The 20027-nt window shown below is 61.2% G+C and overlaps 3 protein-coding genes across 3 annotated transcripts in view; 1 reads left to right on the top strand and 2 right to left on the bottom strand.

Moving 5' to 3' along the window:
* The window catches only part of LSP1 (lymphocyte specific protein 1), a 36234-nt gene extending 26298 nt beyond the window's left edge, over nucleotides 1-9936 (bottom strand). Inside the window, exon 1 of the mRNA XM_067747898.1 lies at nucleotides 9797-9936. Within this exon, the coding sequence (XP_067603999.1) occupies nucleotides 9797-9861 (65 nt within the window). The 5' untranslated portion in view covers nucleotides 9862-9936. The remainder of the gene's footprint in view (nucleotides 1-9796) is intronic.
* LOC137230418 (dynein heavy chain-like) lies at nucleotides 1588-3283 on the top strand (the record flags this gene model as incomplete). Its single annotated transcript, XM_067749761.1, is given in 2 exon segments — nucleotides 1588-2733; nucleotides 2735-3283. Coding segments are annotated over 2 exon segments (1695 nt in total), but the record flags the coding sequence as incomplete, so codon positions are not given.
* An 8033-nt stretch (nucleotides 9937-17969) lies between the features above and the next one.
* On the bottom strand, nucleotides 17970-19160 carry TNNI2 (troponin I2, fast skeletal type). Its single transcript, XM_067747904.1, has 5 exons — nucleotides 19008-19160; nucleotides 18782-18910; nucleotides 18550-18639; nucleotides 18275-18451; nucleotides 17970-18142 (listed from the first exon to the last, which is right to left on the bottom strand). The coding sequence occupies exons 2-5, from the start codon at nucleotides 18902-18904 to the stop codon at nucleotides 18047-18049; spliced, it is 486 nt and encodes a 161-aa protein (XP_067604005.1). The 5' UTR covers nucleotides 18905-18910; nucleotides 19008-19160; the 3' UTR covers nucleotides 17970-18046.
* Nucleotides 19161-20027: the final 867 nt, after the last annotated feature.

Below are 20027 nucleotides of genomic sequence, written 5' to 3'. Positions count from 1 at the left end.
CTCCAAATATTCTACTGTCCTCCCATTTATCTAAATATTTTACTATTTATCCTTCCCTTTCATAGATCCATTCGTATATCTGCCTATTCATCCATCCATATGTCTAACCGTCTTGCCACCTAGCAAGTCAGACATCCAATTGTGCATGAATACGTATATGTTTGTCCTGCCATATACATAGTTGTCCATTATTTTGCCCATAAGGCCATCCAAATGAGTTAATACTTAAAACAGTAGTTGGAACATAGTAAATTGCCAATAAATGTTAGTTACTGTTATTTTCATTCATCTATTCATTCATCCACATCTCATCCAAACAACCACCTAGTCATTCATCTCTAAATTTATCTTTATATATTTTTCCACTTATCCATATATTTTTCCACAAACTTATTGAATGCTGACTGTATTCACTTTTTAGGTGCTGGAGTTGTTTAGAATTAGCAAAGTTCCTGTTCTCACAAAATGACATTTAGTGGGAATAAAAAATAAATAAACAAGGAAATATATATTGCAATGTATCAGATGGCGGTAAATGCTATAGAAGATGGAATTCAGGGTAAGAGGATATGGAGTTATGGAGGGGGGGTGACATTTTATACATGAGAGTCAAAGAAAGCCTCATGGGGAGGAATAAGCCTTTCCTTACTTGTAAAGACACTTGAGTGGAGTAGCTCCACACATCGATGGAAGAAAGTGTTCTAGGAAAAGAGAACAGTGAGTGAAAAACCCCTGATTTAGGTCTGACTCTTCACCAATTTATCTCTTCAATAGTTCATCCAGCACCAAGCCATACATCTATTTACTCAGTGTCTGTCTTCTTATTCTTCTGTCTCCTTCTATATTTGCCTATCTGTTCATCTAAAACTCTGCCCATTATCCAATTGCATCTATATTCATCTGTCCAGTCGTTTGTCTGTAACATTACATTCATCTACCCATCCACCAATTCATAATTCCACTCCGTGTGTCCATCCACCCATTCATCCACCCATCCATCCATCCACCCGTTCATGCATTCACGCATCCATCCACCCATTCATCCGCCCATCATTCATCTACCCATCCATCTATCCATCTATTCACTCATCTACCCATATATCCACCCATTTATCCACCCATCATCCATCTGTTCATTCACTCAACCTCCATCTATCCAACTATTCATGCATCCATCCATCCACCCATCCATCCATCCACCCACTACATATCCATCCATCCATCCACCCACCCACCCATCCAACCACCCATCCCCCCATCTATCCACTCATTATCCATCCATCCATCCATCCATCCATCCATTCACTCATCCATCTGTCCATCCAACCACCAATCCATCCATCCATCCATCCATCCATCCACCCATCCACCAATCAATTCACACATTATCCATCCAAACATCTCTCCATTCATACATTTATCAATCCATTCATTCACCCATACATACATACATACACACATACATCACCCACCCATCTGCCCATTACACATCCATCCATCCATTCACCTATCCATCAACCCATCCATTTACCCAAAATTCATCTATCCAATCACCCGTCCATCCACCCAACCATCCATCCACCCATCCATCCATCCACCCATCCAGCCATCCACTCATCCACTCATCCATCATCCATCCATCCATTCATTCCTTTATTCACTCATTCATGCATCCACCCACCCATACAGTCATCCATCCACTCATCGATCCACCCATTCATCCACCCATCATTCATCAGTCCATCTATTCACTCATCCCTCCATCTATCCATCCATCCACCCATCCAACCGTTCACTCGTCCATCCATCTATCCACTCATCTACCCATCCATCCACCCATAATTCTCCATCTACCCATCCCTTCATTCATCCACCCATCCATCCATCAATCCATCCATCCACCCATTACACATCCATCCATCCATCTACCCATCCATCCACCCATCCACCCTTCTATCTACCCATTATCCATCCATCCACCCATCCATCCACTCATCCATTCACTCATCCATCCAACCACCAATCCATCCATCCGTCCATCAACCCATCCACCAATCAATTCACACATTATCCATCCAAACATCCCTCCATTCATACATTTATCAATCCATTCATTCACTCATCCATGCATACATCACCCATCCGTCTATCCATCCATCTGCCCGTTATACATCCATCCATCCACTCACCTATCCATCCACCCATCCATTTACCCAAAATTCATCTATCCAATCACCCATCCATCCACCCATCCATCCATCCAACCATTCACTCATCCATTCATCCACCCATTCAGCCATCCACTAATCCACCCCTCATCCATCCATCCATCCATCATCCATATATTCACCCGTCCATCCACACATTCATTCATCCATAATCCATCCATCCATCCATTCATTCATCCATCCATTCACCTGTCTTCTCATCCATCCACCCATCATCTATCCATCCAACCATCCCTTCATTCTGTACCCATTATTCTACCCAACATTCATCTATACACTCATCTATCCACTCATCCACCCACCCATCCATTCACCCGTTCATTCACTCATCCATCCATCCATCCATCTGTCCGTCCATCCTTCCATCCATCCATTCATTCATCCAACCATCTACCCATCATCCATCTATTCATCCACCCTTCATCCTTCCATCCATTAATTCACTCATCCATCTACCTATCCATCCGTCCATCATCCATCCATCCATCCACCAACCTATATCCATTCATCCACCCATCCATCTACCCACCACTCATCTGTCCCATCACCCATCCATCCATCCATCCATCCATTCACTCATCCATCCACCTATTCATCCATCCACTCATCTATCCACCCACCTATTCATCCATTTGCCCACCATGCATCCATCCATCCTTCCCTCCATCTACTCATCCATCCACCTATCCATCCATCCACCCATCTGTTCAAACATCCACCCTCCCACCCATGCATCCATCTTCCCACCATTCATTCATCCATCCATCTACCCATCCATTCACTCACCCATCCGTCCCTCCATCCATTCACTCATTCACCCATTTACTCATCCATCAATCCCTCCATCCATCCATCTACCTATCCATCCACGCTTCATCCTTCCATCCATCCACTCATCCATTCATCCACCCATCCACCTCTCCATCCATCCACCTCTCCATCCATCCACCTATCCCTCTACCCTTCATCCTTCCATGCATCTATTCCCTCTTCCATCTATCCATCCAGTCACTCATCCATCCACCCACTCATCCATCCACCCATCCATCTACTAACAATTTATCTATGCAATCACTCATCAATTCAGCCATTATTAGTCTGTCCAACCATCCATCCGTCCATCCACCCATCCATTCACCCATCTATCCAACCATCCATCCGTCCACCCATTCATCCACCCATCTGTCCCTCTACCCATCATCCATCCATCTACTCACTCATCAATCCACCCATCCATCCATCCCTCCATCCACCTATTATCCATCCATTCATCCATCCATCATCCAGTTGTTCCTGCTTCCTACCTTTCTTCATCTACCTTTTCTTTCATTCACACTTTTCTCTCTTGTCGAGCCTTTTTTCTTTCTTCTGTGACTAAGACATGGCTCATAAGCTTGTGGCTGAAGAACATAAGAGAGCATACCCTCTCCCCAGTAGGCTGAGTACCACAATAGAACTTAAATAGAGGCTGGAGAGGGAGGGATCTGCCCTCTTGTTCAGATGTTCTCAACACACACACACACACACACACACACACACACACACACAAGTCCACGCTTATAGAGCTGTATCCCAAAGAAAGGTGCATTAAGCAGTGAGAGCCCATGGGGGGTGGGGTGCAGAAGAGGGGTCAGGGCTGGTGGTTTCAGTGGCTCCTGGGTGACTCCAAGTAGAGTGGTGTTTCTGAGTACTCATCTGTCTTATATGTGCCTAGGTCCAGCAAAGGGAGAGGAGCCAGGGTGGTGTAGTGGTGGGTATAGAGATGAAGCTGGGATTTGGGGAAGGGCTGAAGGTTTCTTTCCAGATTCCTCTAGAATCAACTAGCTAGGTGCATCTGTCCCATGTCCCATTTATCTTTCGAAGGGAGGCAACTGAGAGAGGAGGAGAGGGTGAGCTGGCAGCCTTGGGACCTCAGAAGGGAAACCATCAACAAAGCAGTTTCCTCTCCCTAGGGAGGAGGGGGTACAGACACCTTCAGAGTGAGGGGTTTGTGCTTTTCCCTGGGAGCAGGAAGGAACAGCATCTGTGATGCCACCTGCCAGGCATAGAGCAGGGCAGTGAGCCTCTTGTCCTCACCAACAGCTCCTGGGGTAGTGGGGAAGCCGAGGCTGTACCCACCACTACTACCCCCCAGTTACTGTCACCCCCACCCTCTGCCGGCTGTCCTTGCTGACCTCTGCAAATGCCCACCCCCAGAGCTGGCCCTGCTCCAGGCTCTGAGGCCAGAGCCCCGAGGTCCTCCCACTCCTACGGGGTGAGGTGGACTCAGTTCCTAGGTTCCCAGACAGCCCCTCCCTGCCAGCCAGTGAGACCAGACAGTGCTCCCCCTGCTAACCCACCAACTCCCACGTTCCCGGCTTGGAGACAGTTAGCTGATGGAGTTTGGACAGACTGGCCTGACCCCGGGAAAGGGCCGGGGCTTTCCTCTCCCGCCACCGACACCGCTCACCCCCACCCCCCCTTATCTGCCTGTGTCTGGCACTGCAGGGCTGTGCTGGCTGGGCAGTGTTAGGAGGCCTGATTTTCTCAATCCTCTTATCTCCTATAAACTCCACACCCGCACAGGCCCCAGCCCCCTCCCTTCAGGCTCATGGGTATGGGGGAAGGGGCAGGGGCTGGGCTGGCTTCCCAACCACGGGCCTGGATTCCCGTTTGGCTGAACATCCCCTGGCCCTGCACCCCCAGCCTGTGCTTTCCCCTCTAAGTCTCAATTCATCATCGGCAGAGAGGGTCTGACTCTGTCTGCCTCGGTTGCACTCAGGGTTTGGGGAGTTTTGGGGACTCCCCTCACTGGTTGTCTTATGGCCCAGGGCACCCCTAGAAAGAGGATCCCCAGATGCAAAGGGCTCAGGGCTGGGGCCTGAGAGAGAAGCTGAGGGCTCCTTTCCAGGTGGCTCTGGAGAGGACCAGCTCATTATGGCCAAGCTAAGTCCCCTTTCTGCTTTGGAGGAGGTCCCTAGGGGTGTCTTCTGAGCTGTGCCCTATTCGGGGTGGCCCTCGTCTTCACGGGAACCTCAGGGACCAGCAGTGGTGGGGTTATTGAGCACCTACGAGGGGCAGCCCAGACACCCCTGGGTCACCCTGAGTCCTAGCCGGGTCGCAGGGGGCCTGGGCTCCCCAAGGAGCCGCTGCAGGGAAGCCACGTTAGGAAACATATGCTGGCAGCAGGCTCAACCCTTAAGCCTCAGCTTCTGCCCCTGGAAAGGGAGGCCCTGGCACCTGCCTCCCTGGCTGTACAGCGAGGACCTCGGCTTGCAGAGCTTGGCGAGGCTGGCGTGGCTGAGTGACTGCTGAGTACTGTGACTCTGACCGTGTACATGGGGAAACTGAGGCCTAAGGGCCAAGGCGCAGTCGCCCCAGAAAGTACTAGGCCAGGTGCAGCAGCCGGTGCCGTGTGCCCTGGGGCTCTGTGCCCACCCGCCTCCTACCGCCTGCACCTGGAACTCAGAGCCCAGGAGAGCAAAGGCAACACTCACGGCCCCACGCCTGCCAGCTCCAGGGGCCTCTTGCTGCTGTCAGGACCCTCATCTTCCCCACTGAGGGCTGGCCCATTGCTCTGGCACCCTCTGAGGGATACTGAGGCAGAGGCAGGCGGGGGAGGGGGGGTCGCGGAGGGAGGGCAGCAATGCCCAAACCCACAGTGCCACCCTGGGGGGCCCGCCCGTTCTGGACCGGAGACCCTCCTGGCTCTGCCCCGGTGGCTCCGGGGTTGTTTATGAGGAGAGAACTGGGGACCAGGAAGGGGGCGGGCATGCAGGGAAGGGTTTCCGGCTTCCCAGATCAGCAGGGTGGGCCGTGCAGCGACTTCCCCAAATGTGTGTCAAGGTCCTCTCCCTCTTCCCCACCCAAGGAGGGAATGGGAAGTGTCCAGATGGAGGCAGGAGGTGGGCGCAGGAGGAAGACATCCATCATCTGGGCTGACCTAGGCCTCCCCCCGTCCTGGGAAATTTCCAGGCGCCCGAGACCCCTGACGTGGGGCGGAGGAGACCAGGTCCACCCAGGGGTCCCAAGGCCTGACCAAGCTCTGACTGCTGCCTCTGGGTCTGGGCCCTGGGCAGGGCTGGGGAAGGAGCCCCAGCGTGCGGCCCCCAATCCCTCCACCCCATCAGCCCGCTGCCGGGGCCGGGGCCTCACGCCGCCCGGCTCCACCATCCTCCTGAGTGGCTTTTGGCACTGCCCGCTCCTCCAGGGCCGTGTGCCCGGCTGTACCAGGTGGTGCCGGTCCTGCGGAGAGGGCAAGAGGGAGGGAGGGCCACCAGGTACCTGGCTGAGTGGGGGGGTTCCCACCCGTGGGTTTCTGCCCCTCACATGCCACAGGCTCCTCCCACCGCCAGCTCCCTCAGGGGGACCGAGGCAAGCAAGGCCTCCCGGCTGGCTCAGCCCCTCCCTCCAGCTGCCAGCTGCCCGCAGCCCCGTGGGGACCTGTGGCCTCTCTCCTGAAGACCCTGCAGCCCAGAGGGCAAGGCCGAGAGGGTCTGCAGGGACAGATGGCCGGGAAAGGGACCCTGCCCAGGGTGGCCCTGCAAGTTGTCCCCACCCTGCCTGCCCCCTTAGTTCAGCACGCAGAGGAGTGATTGAGGCAGCGACAGGCAGCGATTGGGGCAGGGAGACACCTGCTCCCCCCATCCCGCCCCACTCAGGGTCATCCAGGGCCAGAGCAGCCCAGCCTACCCGGGGCGGGTGCTGGAGAGGACAGACCATGCTCCACGCCGGCCCCCACCACGGGCAGTGGCAGATGCGAAGGGAGCCTGGGGTAGCGACCACCCGGGGGAGGGGAGGGAAGTCTGCAGAGGGGGTGGGGCGGCCAGGTAGGTTGAGGAAGGGCCTGTGCAAAGTCTGCGATGATGCCGGCACCTTCCAGAGCTGGGTCGAGCTGGGTCGAGCTGGGAAGGCCAGGTGGCGGGGGAGGCCAGGTGGCGGGGAGGCCAGGTGGCGGGGGAGGCAAGGCCAGGTGGCGGGGGAGGCGAGGCCAGGTGGCGGGGAGGCCAGGTGGTGGGGAGGCCAGGTGGCGGGGGAGGCCAGGTGGCGGGGAGGCCAGGTGGCGGGGAGGCCAGGTGGCAGGGGAGGGGAGGCCGGGTGGCGGGGGAGGGGAGGCGAGGCCGGGCGCTGCAGTGACCGCCCTGGGGCACGGATTCTCAGCGCTCCATGGTGAGTGGTTCCACGCATGGGAAAACGTGGCCTGATGGCTTTTCAGAGAAAGAGCACGTGGCAGGGGCAGGGGCCTGGAGACCACCCTGTCATCCGGGCCAACCAGGGAGGGGCTGGGCTGCGGCAGGGGGCGGCCCAGGGGGCTTACAAGCCTATCTCCAGGCGGCAGCAGGAGTCCTGCCTGGGTGCAGACAGGGGAAGGGCCCAGCGTGGTTCCGTCCGGCCTTGGGGAGGGTTGGGGTGCACATGGGGCCCCCGAGGGGTCTGGGGCAGTCTGAGGGGATGGCCCAAGTTGGCCAGTTGGAGGGGCACGGCCTGCCCTGGATCCACAGACCTGAAAGCCCCCATGGGCAGCACATGGGGGGCAGGGGGGCAGGGGGGCAGGTCTCACCTGCTCGGCTCCGACCCCAGCAGACCCTGGCTGTCCTGGGGGCCCCTGGGCGGGGCTTCCCAGCCTCAGTCCCCTGCCTAGGCGTCGGGGACTTTCTCCCTCACCTCGGACAGGAAAATCCCTGCTTCCCTTAGTCACCTTGTGAAACGAGAACCCCACCCACCCTGGGTCTCAGTTTCACTCTGAAATGTCAGCGGCACACCCACCCCCGTGGGGGTGATGTCGCTGGGGCGCCCAGGCTCCAAGGGCCTGGGGGTGCGTCCAGCCGGTTCTCCAACCGAGCCCCCGATGGACCCCGCACAGGTGCAGCCCGAGGCCCGGGGACAGGCATCAGCGCGCTGCCGCGACCTGGGCTGGCGGCCGTGCCCTCCACCGCCGCCTCCCTCTCCTCGGCATGCACGACAGCTGGGAAGGGGGTCAAGGAGGGGGCCAAGGAGGGCCAGGCCCTGCCAGGCCGCTCAAGCCTTGCCCTTCTATGGGCATGAGGTGGCTGGAGGCGCCCAGGGCCGGACAGCGCTGACGTACGGAGCCGTTTCTGAGCGGGGACACAGCTGTTCCCCAGTCACCTGCTGTGTGTGGAGCGACCTGCCTCCCTAGAAGGATGGGGCTGTCTTCAGGGCACAGAGCCTGGGCCGTGCCCCCCTCCCCTCCTTGGCGGCAAGCGAGCAATGGGTCCCGTCTAGCATGCCCTTCCCCCACAACAACAGCCCCCCGCCGGATCCCAGCTGCCCAGCCTCTCCACTCCCCCAGGGCTCGGCCCCCTGAAGCCCCCACACCAGGTCCCCGTGGTATTCAGCATGGAGAAGACAATCTTCCTCCACACACACGCACACACGCACACACGCACACACGCACGCACGCACGCACGCCCTGCACACACTTCTGTCCTCTCGTTATCGATAGAGGCAGCATCACAGAATCACGCAGAAGAGCTGGGCTTGGATCCACTTTGCAAGTCAACCCTGAGGCTGTGGGGAGCCCTGCCTTCGGGGGCTCAGCGGGGGTCCTAGTGGGACCCCCTCCGCCAGCAGCAGCTCTGGGGCAAGCGGGGGCCGGCCCTGGGCGGCTCCAGCCCCGTGCTGTGGCTGCTCGTGTCCCCCAGCCTGGAGCCCCTGCTCCTTCCCTTCGGCTTGCGGGGGCAGAAGCCGCAGCCCCTGCCCCCTTCCTCCTGGGCTGGTGGTCTCTCTCCACACAGCTCCCACCCCTGACTGTCAGAACACGTGTCCCTCCCGAAGCCCTGACCACTCCATCTCTCTGGCACCTGCCCCCTGGGGCAGTGGGACCCCCACGGTGTGGCTCAGCGTGGATGCCTGCCCTCAGCAGCCCTCCCCCAGCCAGGGACCCTCCTCCTCTGCCCCTGCACAGGCCCGGGGGGGGGTGGGGGGCCGCGGGGAGTGCGCCTCCTGAGGGAGCCTGTGTCACATAGCTCCTCTGCCCAGCTCTGGCTGCGGCCACACGTCTGGGCCTTCTCGCTGGCAAGCCGCACAGCCTCGGCTCGTGTCCCCTCACATCCCACCACCGACCAACGGCGCCTGCCTGGCGCTCAGAACCTGCGGCAACCTCGGCCTCCAACAGAACCGGGAGGGGGCAGCCTGGGGGAGGGGGCCCGGCCAGGCCTCCGGCACAGGCTTTGAGGATCCCGAGGCCAGGCTTCCGGGCCTGGGGCCTCCCCACCTCCTGCCCACACGGCTTCGGCACTGCCCGCCCACGGCCTGGTTTCTTCCCCGGGTGTCCAGGCCGCATCCTGGACCTGTACCAGGCGTCCAGGCTTCCTGGTCCTGGGTCAGCATCCCACTAGCTGGTGGGGAACCCGGACTCTCCCAGTGAGGCCCAGCTGCAGAGGCAGACAGAAGAGGCGTCTTCCTGCCCTGGGTGAGATGGGGTCCCCTGCAGCCTGTGTGCCTCCCCTGAGCCCCAAGGGTGCCATTGACCTCCGAGTTAAGCATCCCCCCCCCCCCCCCACCGGCAACGTGTACCGGCCAAGGTTTCTTGGGCCCACAGCGCTCACGCGGCCCGGCCCGGGCCTTACCCTGTGCCTTCCTCCACCAGCAGCTCCTCGGAGCCAGGGTGGCTGGGAGCTTCCGCCATGGCCATGGGCTGGGGCTGGCTTCTGGCTGGTCCCTGCTGTGCGTGTGTGCTGCAGCTCTCAGCGCTTCCTGGGGCGGCTGCCCCGGAGCCTCCCCTCACCCCCAGCCGGGTTTCACTTCCCCCTTCTGGCGGCAGGTTGAGGTTTGGAGCATATCGGAGCTTGGGTTGGGGTGTTGTTTTTTAATCTGTTGCTGTAAGAGGAGATGAGAAAAAAAAAACAGCCGTCAGGAAACGTTAAGCAAGTTGCAGGGGCCTGGAGGGCACAGAGGGACCGGGTGGAGGCAGACGTGGGTGCAGGGGTGCAGGGGCTGGGACTCCCTGGGCCCCCGGCAGCCCTGGCCCCGAAGCCCGCCTGTGCGTGGCTGGTGGCCCCAAGCACAGGGCGCCGTCCTGGTCCCCGAGCCTCCACGTTAGGCATGGTGACCTCTCTGGAGGGAGATGCTCTGGGTGTGTGCCCAGAGCTCGGACACTTACCCCAGAGCCTCGGGCCATCGCCTGGCTCACCCCTCACTGGTCTGTGCTCTCCAGGCGATTTCTGGGGCCCAGCATGAGCTGCCCCGTCTGCAGGCCCCACGTCTTCTCTTGCCGTTTTCTTTACTTTCCTGAACTGTTGGGGTCCCCAGTGTCTCTGCTGCCCCTGGACTCTGCCACCTCCCGCGCTCAGGGGGCTCGGAACTGGCCCTCGCCTGCCAAGCATTCACCAGACCCCGGGGTCCTCCAAAACATGCCCTCTCTCCGCTCTGCCCATCCCCACCCTCGAAGGCCCAGAAACGACTCATCCCTCCTGTTAAGGGCTGAACTGTGTCCGCCAAATTCATAGGTTGGAGTCCTCATGGCCAGCACCTCAGAATGGGACTTTATTTGGAAATAGGGTCATTGCAGATATAATCAGTTAGGATGAGGTCATTAGGGTGGGTCCTCATCCAAGGTGACTGGCGTCCTTATAAAAAGGGGAAATTTGCAGGCAGGCTTGCCCGCCGGGAGACGCCATGTGAAGACGAAAGCGAGATGGGGGTGGCGCGTCTACAAACCAAAGGTCCCCAGGAAACCACCAGAGGCTGGGGGAGGGGCCCAGAGCAGGTTCTCCCTCAGAGCCCAAAAGGAGCTCCCGTGGCACCTCCAAGACTGGGAGACGTTGGAGCCGCCCCATCTGACACTTCCTGGGGCCTAAGAGCGGGAGACACCCCGTTCTCCACGCGTGGGAGGTGGGAGCGCATGGCGGCCATGCCCGAGGATGCTCTGGGGATCTGGGGGCCCTCCATGGTCATCCAGGCCTCCCCCCCTTGCCCTCATCTCCCGTCTTGCCATCTGGGCCCCGTCCCCTCCCCTCTCAAGCTCCAGCTCCTGCTCTGAGACTCTGCTCTCCCCAGCACTCAGCTCCTCTCCAGATCCCAGGGCCTCTTCCCATCCCTCCAGCCTCTGCGCCCCCACTGATCCCATTTGTGTGTGTGTATCTAGAAGCTCTCACACCTTCAAACAAAAGCGCCCTGGACCCGCCCTTCTCACTCCTCCCTCCAAGGTCAGCAAGAGGCATCCCTGGGGACCCAGTGTCCAGGTTTGGGGGCCTTTGTGCCCTGCTGGCAGGTTAAGCAGAGCTGGACTTCCTCAGAAGAACTAAGAGTCCACCCAAGAAGCAGACATGCCATCATCTGTTCCATTGGCATCGTTCACTCAAACTAGGGGGCTGTTGGGAGGGCAGAGACCCCTTGTAGTCCCCCCTCTCTCTCCCAAGCCCGGTGCAGTGTCCAGTGACACAGTGAATGACCGAGGCAAACAGCGAGCTATTCCGAAGCCCGGACGCAACAGGCTCTGCAGGAGGGTGGGGTGGGCGCCAGGCAGGCTTCTGGCCCCGGAGACGCTGAGCCCAGACCCCGAGGAGGTCTGGGCGAAGCAGACGGGGACAGAGAGACATGGGACGCACTGACTCTGCCTTGCCTGTGGGACATCAAGGAGGAACGTCCAGGGGCGGCTGGGTCCATGGACCAGGTGGCCTCCAAGGCCCAGGTGGGACGGGTCCCCAGGGAGACCAGTGTCAGGACCACACGCTCAAGTGACAAAGTGACACTGGGTGACTAGATGCTGGGAGGGGATGGGAGAAGTGGTCAGTCTGGTCTATCTGGAGCGCTGCAGGCACAAGTCGGCCAGCACGGGTCTGAGGCAGGCTGCCAGTGGGAGGAGGGCATGTCGCCGAGGGTCGGAAAGCGGCCTTCCAGGGCCGAGGGGTGGCAGAGGCCACAGGAGCACCGTTTAGGAGCCCACTGGGGGCTCCGTGGGTTGGAGGGGGGACAGTGGGAGAAGCAGGATGGATGAGGAGAAGGGCGTCTTGATCCAGGAGAGAAATGTTGAGGCTCTGAAGACAACAGGGTGGGGGGTGCGGCTGGAGAGAGAGGGGGCCTGGGAGGTCTGTGAGCTGAATTGTGGCCCCCAAAATTTCACATGTTCCGGTCCTGACCCCCAGGACCCGTGAGCTTATCACAAAATAAGGACTTTGCAGATGATCAGGTTACATGAGGTCACCAGGGTGGGGCCCTAGTCCCATAGGACTGGGGTCCTTATAGGAAGATGAGGTCAGGACACAGACACAGGACACAGGGAGAAGACGGCTGTCTACACGTCGAGGAGAGAGGCCTCAGGAGGACCAGCCCTGCCCACACCTGGGTCTGGGATTCCAGCCTCCAGGACTGGGGACAGTGAACGCTGCTGTTAGAGCCGCCCCGGCTGCGGTGCTGTTTTATGGGTGCCCTGGACACTGATACAGGGATGTGCTAGTCAGGGAAGGAAGAAGCTGCTGTAACAAACAATCCTACACCTCGGGGGCTTAGCACCAGCCCAGTCCAGGCCACGGTGGGCGGGAAGGTGGTCCACATTCGTGCTGTGACCCCAGGCTCCTCCCTCCGAGGACCTCAGAGTCCCAGCTGGCAGGGGAGGGGCGGGGAGACCATGAGGGAGGCTGGGGGGGTGGGTCTATGGCCTCATCTGTCCTCAAAGTGTGTGCCCAGTAGGAAAAGGTGGGCAGTGTGGTGGGCAGCCAGCCAGCTCCTGCCACCACGAGGTACAGAGGCCAGGGAGCGAGAAGATGGGGTGCCCAGATGAGCTAGGGGTCCAGCCGGGGCGCCATCATTAAGCACAAGTGCGAAGCAGAAGAAGGTCAGGGGCACGAGAGGGTGTGGACACGGACGTCCAGGGCTGAGGTGCTGTGGAAACCCAAGCAGAGGTGGCCAGGGCCGTTCGTGTGGGTGTGGGCAGAGAGCAGAGACGCGGGGAGGGAGACGGCCAGCGGGTCCGCAGGCTGCAGGGAGGCCCAGGGTCTCCCGCTGGGGCTTGGCCCTCATTCCTGCGCTCAGGCTTCCCAGGCCGGTCAGCCAGTGCGCGTGTGCACACACGCTGCGTGTGTGCCCTGGGGGGGAGCTGCAGGGTCTGCTGATGCAGCTCCCTCCACGCTCCCCATCAGGCAAGCTGGGTCCTGGGGCCGGAGGTGCCTGGGGACAGACAGGGGCAGGGCAGGGAGTCTGCGGGGTGGGCAGGGGACAGACAGGTCGGAGGGAGGCCCGGGAGGACGATGACAGGCAGCCAGGAGTGGCTGTGCTGAGCAGATTCACTGAGACGAGGTAAGGTGAGAGTCCGGGGCGGCAGGTGGGTTACAGGAGCCACCGGGGACAGGGGACAGCGGAAGAGACAGGGGAGCAGATAAAGGTGTCTGTGCACACTCGTGTCACCTGATGGGGTCTGGGGGTCAGGCAGAGGGGCGCGGCTGAGACCCCCCGCACGGGCCGGGTCTCCCTGGAAGCGGGCAGCTGCAGTGAGCCTGGAATTGCCAGAAATTCCCCAGGGAGTCAGGGAGTGGGCTCCGGAAGCAGGAGAAACCATGAGGAGGGGGCCCAGGTGGAGGGTCCACGATGACCCCGTGGGCACAGCAGGGAGAAGCTGTCCAGAAGGTCTTCCTACGGGCACCCCCCCCACCAAGGACGACAGAGGATGAAAGCTGGGAGTCCAGCAAGGACTTTGGTGATGGGGGTGGTCAGGAGGTAGGGCCAGATGTGAGAGGAGCCCTGGGACCCAACGTGGACAGTGGGCACGCAAACTCCTGCCCCGCCTGAGGGCTACCTGCCCTCTACACAGGGTTACCATGGCCTGGACCATGTGCCAGACTCTCGGGGCTGAGGGCTCACAGAAGGCTTCTTTGAGGAGGTGGGGAGGGGGCAGCCGAGGGAGAGCCCAGGAGACGCTTCCAGAACTGGCGCTGAGGCGGGTGTGGCATGGCAGAGAGGTTGGGGGCAGCTGGAGGACTCCCAGAAGGGGCCAGAGCTCCCTCCTCACCTGTCCATCCTGTGAGCCGGGTATACTCACATGCACACCCATTTTATTGTCAGGTAAACCGAGGTCCAGCTGCTGTGAGGAGGATGGTGACAGCGAGGCCTGTGGCTTGCTGGTTAAGGGGCAGGGGGAGCAGATCTGGGCCTGGATGGAGCTGGTGCTTGGGGACCAAAGGGGACAGGTGTGGACAGGTGGTCACGGGCGAAGCTGGAGAGAGGGTGGGGCGCCATGAAGCCCTGCAGGTGGATGCCCACGGAGAAGCTCTGTGTCCTCCAGGCCACGCTGGCTTCCCCCTGGCCAGGTGGGGGTACAGGTGAGGGGGAGGGGAGGCCTGTCCCACAGGTGCAGGAAACCCAGGGGGACCGCAACCCATACTAGTCCTTACGGCTCCACCCACTTCCAAGTGGACCCTCGGCTCCGCCCAACCCCCCCCCCAGGCTGGCACCGCCCACCCTGCCCCGTCTCTCTGACCCACTGCACTCACCCAACCTGCTGAAGAAGGGCGTGTGCAGAGCCCTCCCGAGACCCCTGTCTGGGTCTCCCACGTCCATCAAGCCCGCTGCCCTGTCATCAGCCCACGGGCCCCGCCCGGTCTCCCAAGCTCTCTGGGCTCGTCCGCCCACATCTCCATCTTCAGAAGTCTGGGCGATTCATCTTTGTTGATTTTGCTTCATCTATTTTGCGGTTGCTTAAGAGTGTTCTTGTTTAGGGGCTTCCCTAGTGGCGCAGTGGTTAAGAATCCGCCTGCCAATGCAGGGGACACGGGTTCGAGCCTGGTCCAGGAAGATCCCACATGCCGCGGAGCAACTAAGCCTGTGCGCCACAACTACTGAGCCTGCGCTCTAGAGCCCGCGAGCCACAACTACTGAAGCCCGTGCGCCTAGAGCCCGTGCTCCGCATCGAAGAGTAGCCCCCGCTCAAAACAACTAGAGAAAGCCCGTGCACAGCAACAAAGACCCAACGCAGCCAAAATTTAATTAATTTTTTTAAAAAAGTGTTCTTGTTTTGACGTTTAAAGAAAAGTTTAATCTGGGGAAATGATTTCAAACTGACAGAAAAGTTTCAAGATGAACGCAAAGAGCATCTTTAACTCCGTCACCTGCTGTCGCTGCCTCTCACTCTCTCCCCTCCTCTACTCCTAAGGCCCTCGTGGCCTGTTTTCTGAAACTGGAGCCGCCCTCTCCCCTGACCACAGTGCAGACACCAACCTCAGTCTAGCAGATGTGAAACACCACGGTCGTCTCACCGGCCAGTCTGTGTCCTTGTGACCGGCTCCCCTCGGTGACTTTGTTTTTTGTTTGTTCTGCCCACTTCCTTTCTGGCTCACCGAGAGGGTGCAGGCTCTCTGTGCACCGGCTGTCCCTGTGGTCAGCCATTCCTCCCGGAGACCTGGTCCCTTCCTGGAGGACAGTGTAGGGACCAAGGCCCGGGGGCCCGGGCGCACTCGCAGGGGCAGGCCGGGGGGAGAGCTGAGGGCACAGTCCCGCATATGCCCCGCACCACGCAGGAGCATGCCCGCCAGCGTCGCCTGCCACCGCTGTCCAGCCGAGCCACGTGCCCCGGGGCTTCCTGTGTCTGCGTTCCCTCCCTGACCTCCAGCATCACCCACGGAGCGGGCCGTGTCCCCTGCACCTTTGCTGCCCTCCTTCTGCTGCCCTGCGTCCAGCTCGCGCCCTCCAGGGGTTGCTGTCTCGCTCCGTCCATTGTCAGGGATGTCACCCAGTACTCACGTCTGAGGACGCCCAGACCCCATCTCCAGCCCGGACCCCTGCACCCAGCTGTTTGTGCCTGGGAACTGCCACATTCCCCAGCCCCCCAAAGTCTCAGCCCAAAGCCAGCCCCTCACCTGCCCCAGGCTCCTGTCCTGGAGAACAGCCCTCCGCCCTCTCCCCTTCAGCACAGGCCTGGGTGCCCCTTCTCCCTCGTCCACCAAGTCCTGGGGGCTCCGCCTCTCGAATCTCTCTCCATCGACCACCACCTTCCACCCACCCCAGGAGGTGACAGTGGCCCCTCTCCCCTCTCCCACCGCCAGCCTCCACCGTTCTCCACCCTGCAGAGATCTTTCTAGAAGGTGCTGGACTATGCACTTGCCCAGAATTGCTCCATTCAGCCCCACGTCCACACGGCTGCAGGGACACCGAGGTCACCCAGCAAGGGCAGTGGCAGAGGGGCGCAGAGGGGCGTGGAGCCAGGCCGAGCGGCGCTGGCCAGGTGCTTACTGCCTTGGTTTGCTCTGCACGGCCCTCTTTCACTTCACTCATTCACTCATTCTTCACGGCCCTCTTTCACTTCACTCATTCATTGGAAAATGGAACAAGCACCCATAAATCCACTGTTCTGCCCAAGAATTACAACATCATCCCCCAAACCTACTTCTGCTTCCGTGTTTCCACCCCACCTGTCCCCGGCTTGGCCCCCACCCCGGGGGATCACTGTCTGGACTTCTGTGTTTGACATTCCCTTGCCTTTTGAAAAGAAGACCATTTTCCACATCTGACCGAGTTGGGTCCTGCCTGTGGGAACCGCATCCCTGGGATCTCTGCACCCGCCGTGGCCCTGGGCATAGATTCGCGCTCCCTTTCCCAGCGGGCGCGGCCCCTGCGCAGCTGCCCGGTTCACTTTGCCGGGTCCGAGGCAGGTACTGCCTCTATCACCGGCAGCTCTCGCTGCCAAAACCCACTCGCTCCTTGAATTCACTGGCTGCCCTGCCTGCTCTGGACTCCGCACGGGCTGAGCCTCAGCCTGGAACGTCGAGGGGTCCCCTCTACCCCGCATCCACGAGCGGGAAAGGCAGCCAAGGCACCAGGCCTGGGCCCGAGGGCCTGACGAGCCCAGCCAGGGCCTGTGGGGAGCTGCTCGCAGGACGGAGCTGAGCCCTGGGCTGCCGTGGGGCCGGGGAACAGTACACTGGCCAAGGCCGGCGGGGCAGGCTGACGTCTGTCCCTTGAGGCTCAAGGCTCCGGCCCCGGCACATCAATCGCTGGGGCCTCTGAGGGCAAGGGCAGGGTGGACGGCCGCTCCATCAGTGGCGGCAGCCTGGCCTCCCCGGGCTCCCCACCAAGGATCTGAGCGCAGGACCTTGGCGGGCCACGGCACCATCCCTCACAGAGGAGGCTGACGGCGGCCTTGCTGTGACATTTGTGTCTGGGCCTGTCGGCCACATCATCCCTTGATGTGTGGCGTGGGCCAGGGCCGGGGGCTGTGCAGAAGGGAGAAGCTAGCCCTCTCACTGGGTCCGGTGTCAGGCCAGCTGGGCCTGTCATCAGTCTCCAGTGGGAGCACGGACCCTACCCGGCGTACCCCTGCCCCATGAGCTCAAGACTCCCCGGAGGGCCAGCTGATCCAGGACTGCCCCACGTGCCCCCTGGTGGCGGGGGCGGGGGTCTGGGGAGGAGCAGCCTGGGAGGAAGGGGCTGCCCACAGGGCACGGGACACAGGCCCACGAGGCCCCTGCCTGGACTTGTGCCACAGGGACCGGGTCTCTGGGCCCTGTGGGGACCTTCATGGTGACAGTGACAATGGACCAATGGTCATCTAGGGAACTGGCTCTGCCATGGCCCCGGGCACCTGTGTCCAAGCTTACAGGGTCTGACACCAACATCACCAAGCAGCCGCAGGCGGCAGGCGGGCGGGTGGGGTCCCTGCCCCGGCAGTGGCCCTCCCAGTCCAGCCGAAGTCCCCCGAAGCCCGTGTGCGGCTCCTCCACCCCCAGCCCAGGCTCCCCGGTCTCAGAGGCCTTCGCACGGCGGCCCGTGGGCAGAGAGGCTGGGGCAGGGCCGGACCCGAGCACAGCAGAGCAGTCGGGGGATTGGAATCCTTTATTGACAGGAGCTGAGCCCGGCTCGGAGGGCCTCGGGAGGGAGCGGGCGGCGGCGGCCTAGGACTCGGACTCGAACATCTTCTTGCGGCCCTCCATGCCCGACTTTTCCTCGATGTTCTTCCTCCAGTCTCCCACGTCACGCAGGTCCCGCTCCTGCGGGGGCACCGGGAGAGGGCTCAGGCCCACCGCCTCCAGCCTCACTTCCCCTCCCAGTCCCCTCCTGGCAGACCCGTCCGGGGTCTGAGCCGGCCCGGCAGGCGGGGCGCGCGGTGGGGACCCTCCTACCTTCTCGGTTTCCTCCTTCTTGACCTGCTTGAGGTTGGCCCTGAGGTCCATGCACACCTTGTGCTTGGAGCCCAGCAGCGCCTTGAGCATGGCGTCGGCCGACATGCGCACCCTTCTCAGCGGGGGCCGCTTGAACTTGCCTCGCAGGTCGAACAGCTTCTGGTTCATGTCCTCCAGCTGCGGGGCGGGCAGCAAGGCTGGGCGGGAGGCGGCGGGGGCCGAGACCTCGCGGTCGGGGCGCCCCCCGCACCGTGCCCGCCTCCCTGGCCTCTCACCTCCTTGGTGCTCTTCTGCACCTTCACCTCCATGTCGTACTTCTCCTCCTCAGCCACGTTGATCTTGGCGTGCAGCTGTTGGCAGAGCTCCTGGGGGGGGGGGGGGCGCCGTGGGTGGGTGGGTGGCCTCCGCCCGCCCTGACCACCCTGCTTGCCCTCTGGACCGAGGGGGAGACGGGGCGGTGGGCAGGGGCTGCTGGGCGGGCGGGTGGGCGGGGTGGGGGCTGGGTACCTGCACCTCGGCCATGGAGCCGGGAATGTGCAGCGGCGGGCAGTGCTCGGTCAGGTAGCTCTGCTTCTCCGTCTCCCGGCGGCTCTCCTCCTTCTCCAGCTCCGTGGCCGCGATCTGGAGCATGATGCTCTGGGGGGTTTGGAGGGGCGGGGGGTAGGCGGTGGTGAGGGGCTGCGGCACGCCAGCCTGCAGACGCCGGGGCGGCCCTCCCCAGGCCCGCACCTACCTTCAGGTGCTGTCTGCGGGCCGTGATGGCTCTGTTGCGCTTCTGCAGGGCAGGGAGAAGATGCAGGAGGGAGAGTCAGGGTCGGCGGGGCTCAGCCGTCCAGCCAGGGGGTCCTGCCCGAGGGGCGGCTGGGCCTGGGCCTGGTGGGGAGGCTGGGCCCAGGACACGGCGCTGCACGGTGACCCTTTGCCCCGGTGGCCCTTCGGGTTGGGAGGACTGGGGTCGGGAGAAGGGGCTGTGCTTCTGAGGCAGGGGGATGCTGGCGGGGCCCAGGAGGCGGGGGAGGGGATGCAGCCATCAGAAAGAAGAAGCGAGTCCCCGGTGAGCAGGCCACAGCCGCACTTCCCCTGCTCGGGGAGCATTGGGGCACCAGGCAGCCACTTCCTCTATTTGTCAGTTGGGGGAGGTGGGTGTGCGGTGAGGCATTTTCACAGAAGGGGGAGGGCTGGGCGGCCTCCCTGGGCCTTGGAACTCCGACCTCTGCCCTCTCCTGAGTTGGGGGGTCCCACCCCCTCCGTGTTTCACCCCCAAGCAGGTACTCACCTCTTCACTGTCCCAGGGGGGCAGGTGGGGGGAGGGAGAGAGAAGAGAGGTTAGGGCCCTGCCATGGGGCTGTGTGATGGGGGCGGGCGGGAGGTGGCCTGGCGGAGAGATGCAGAGACCCTCGCCCAGTGGGGAGTGGGGTGGGCAGCAGGGGCACTGGGCTTGGGGGCTACACTTACTCGCCCATCTTGAGGTCCTGGGCTTAGAGCCTGTGGGAGGGAAAGGGGAGGGGTGTTAGGGCCCCGGCCCAGGACCCCAGCTCTGGGGGTGCAGCGCCTCGCCCCACACACTAACCCCCCCGCAGCCCCGCCCAACCCCCACCTCCTTGGGGGACGCTTCTTGGAATTCCCCAGGGGAGGGGAGGAGTAAGAGGAAAGTGTTCCCAAAATGTCCCAGGCGGGCCTGGAGTCGCTGCAGCTGTCCCCGAGGGAGGGGCGGTCCGGCCATCGCAGGTGCCCCGGGAGCGACCAGTTATTT

Source organism: Pseudorca crassidens, chromosome 9, assembly GCF_039906515.1.
Source record: "Pseudorca crassidens isolate mPseCra1 chromosome 9, mPseCra1.hap1, whole genome shotgun sequence".
Lineage (NCBI taxonomy): Eukaryota > Metazoa > Chordata > Mammalia > Artiodactyla > Delphinidae > Pseudorca > Pseudorca crassidens.
This window is presented reverse-complemented; position numbering and strand designations above follow the sequence as displayed.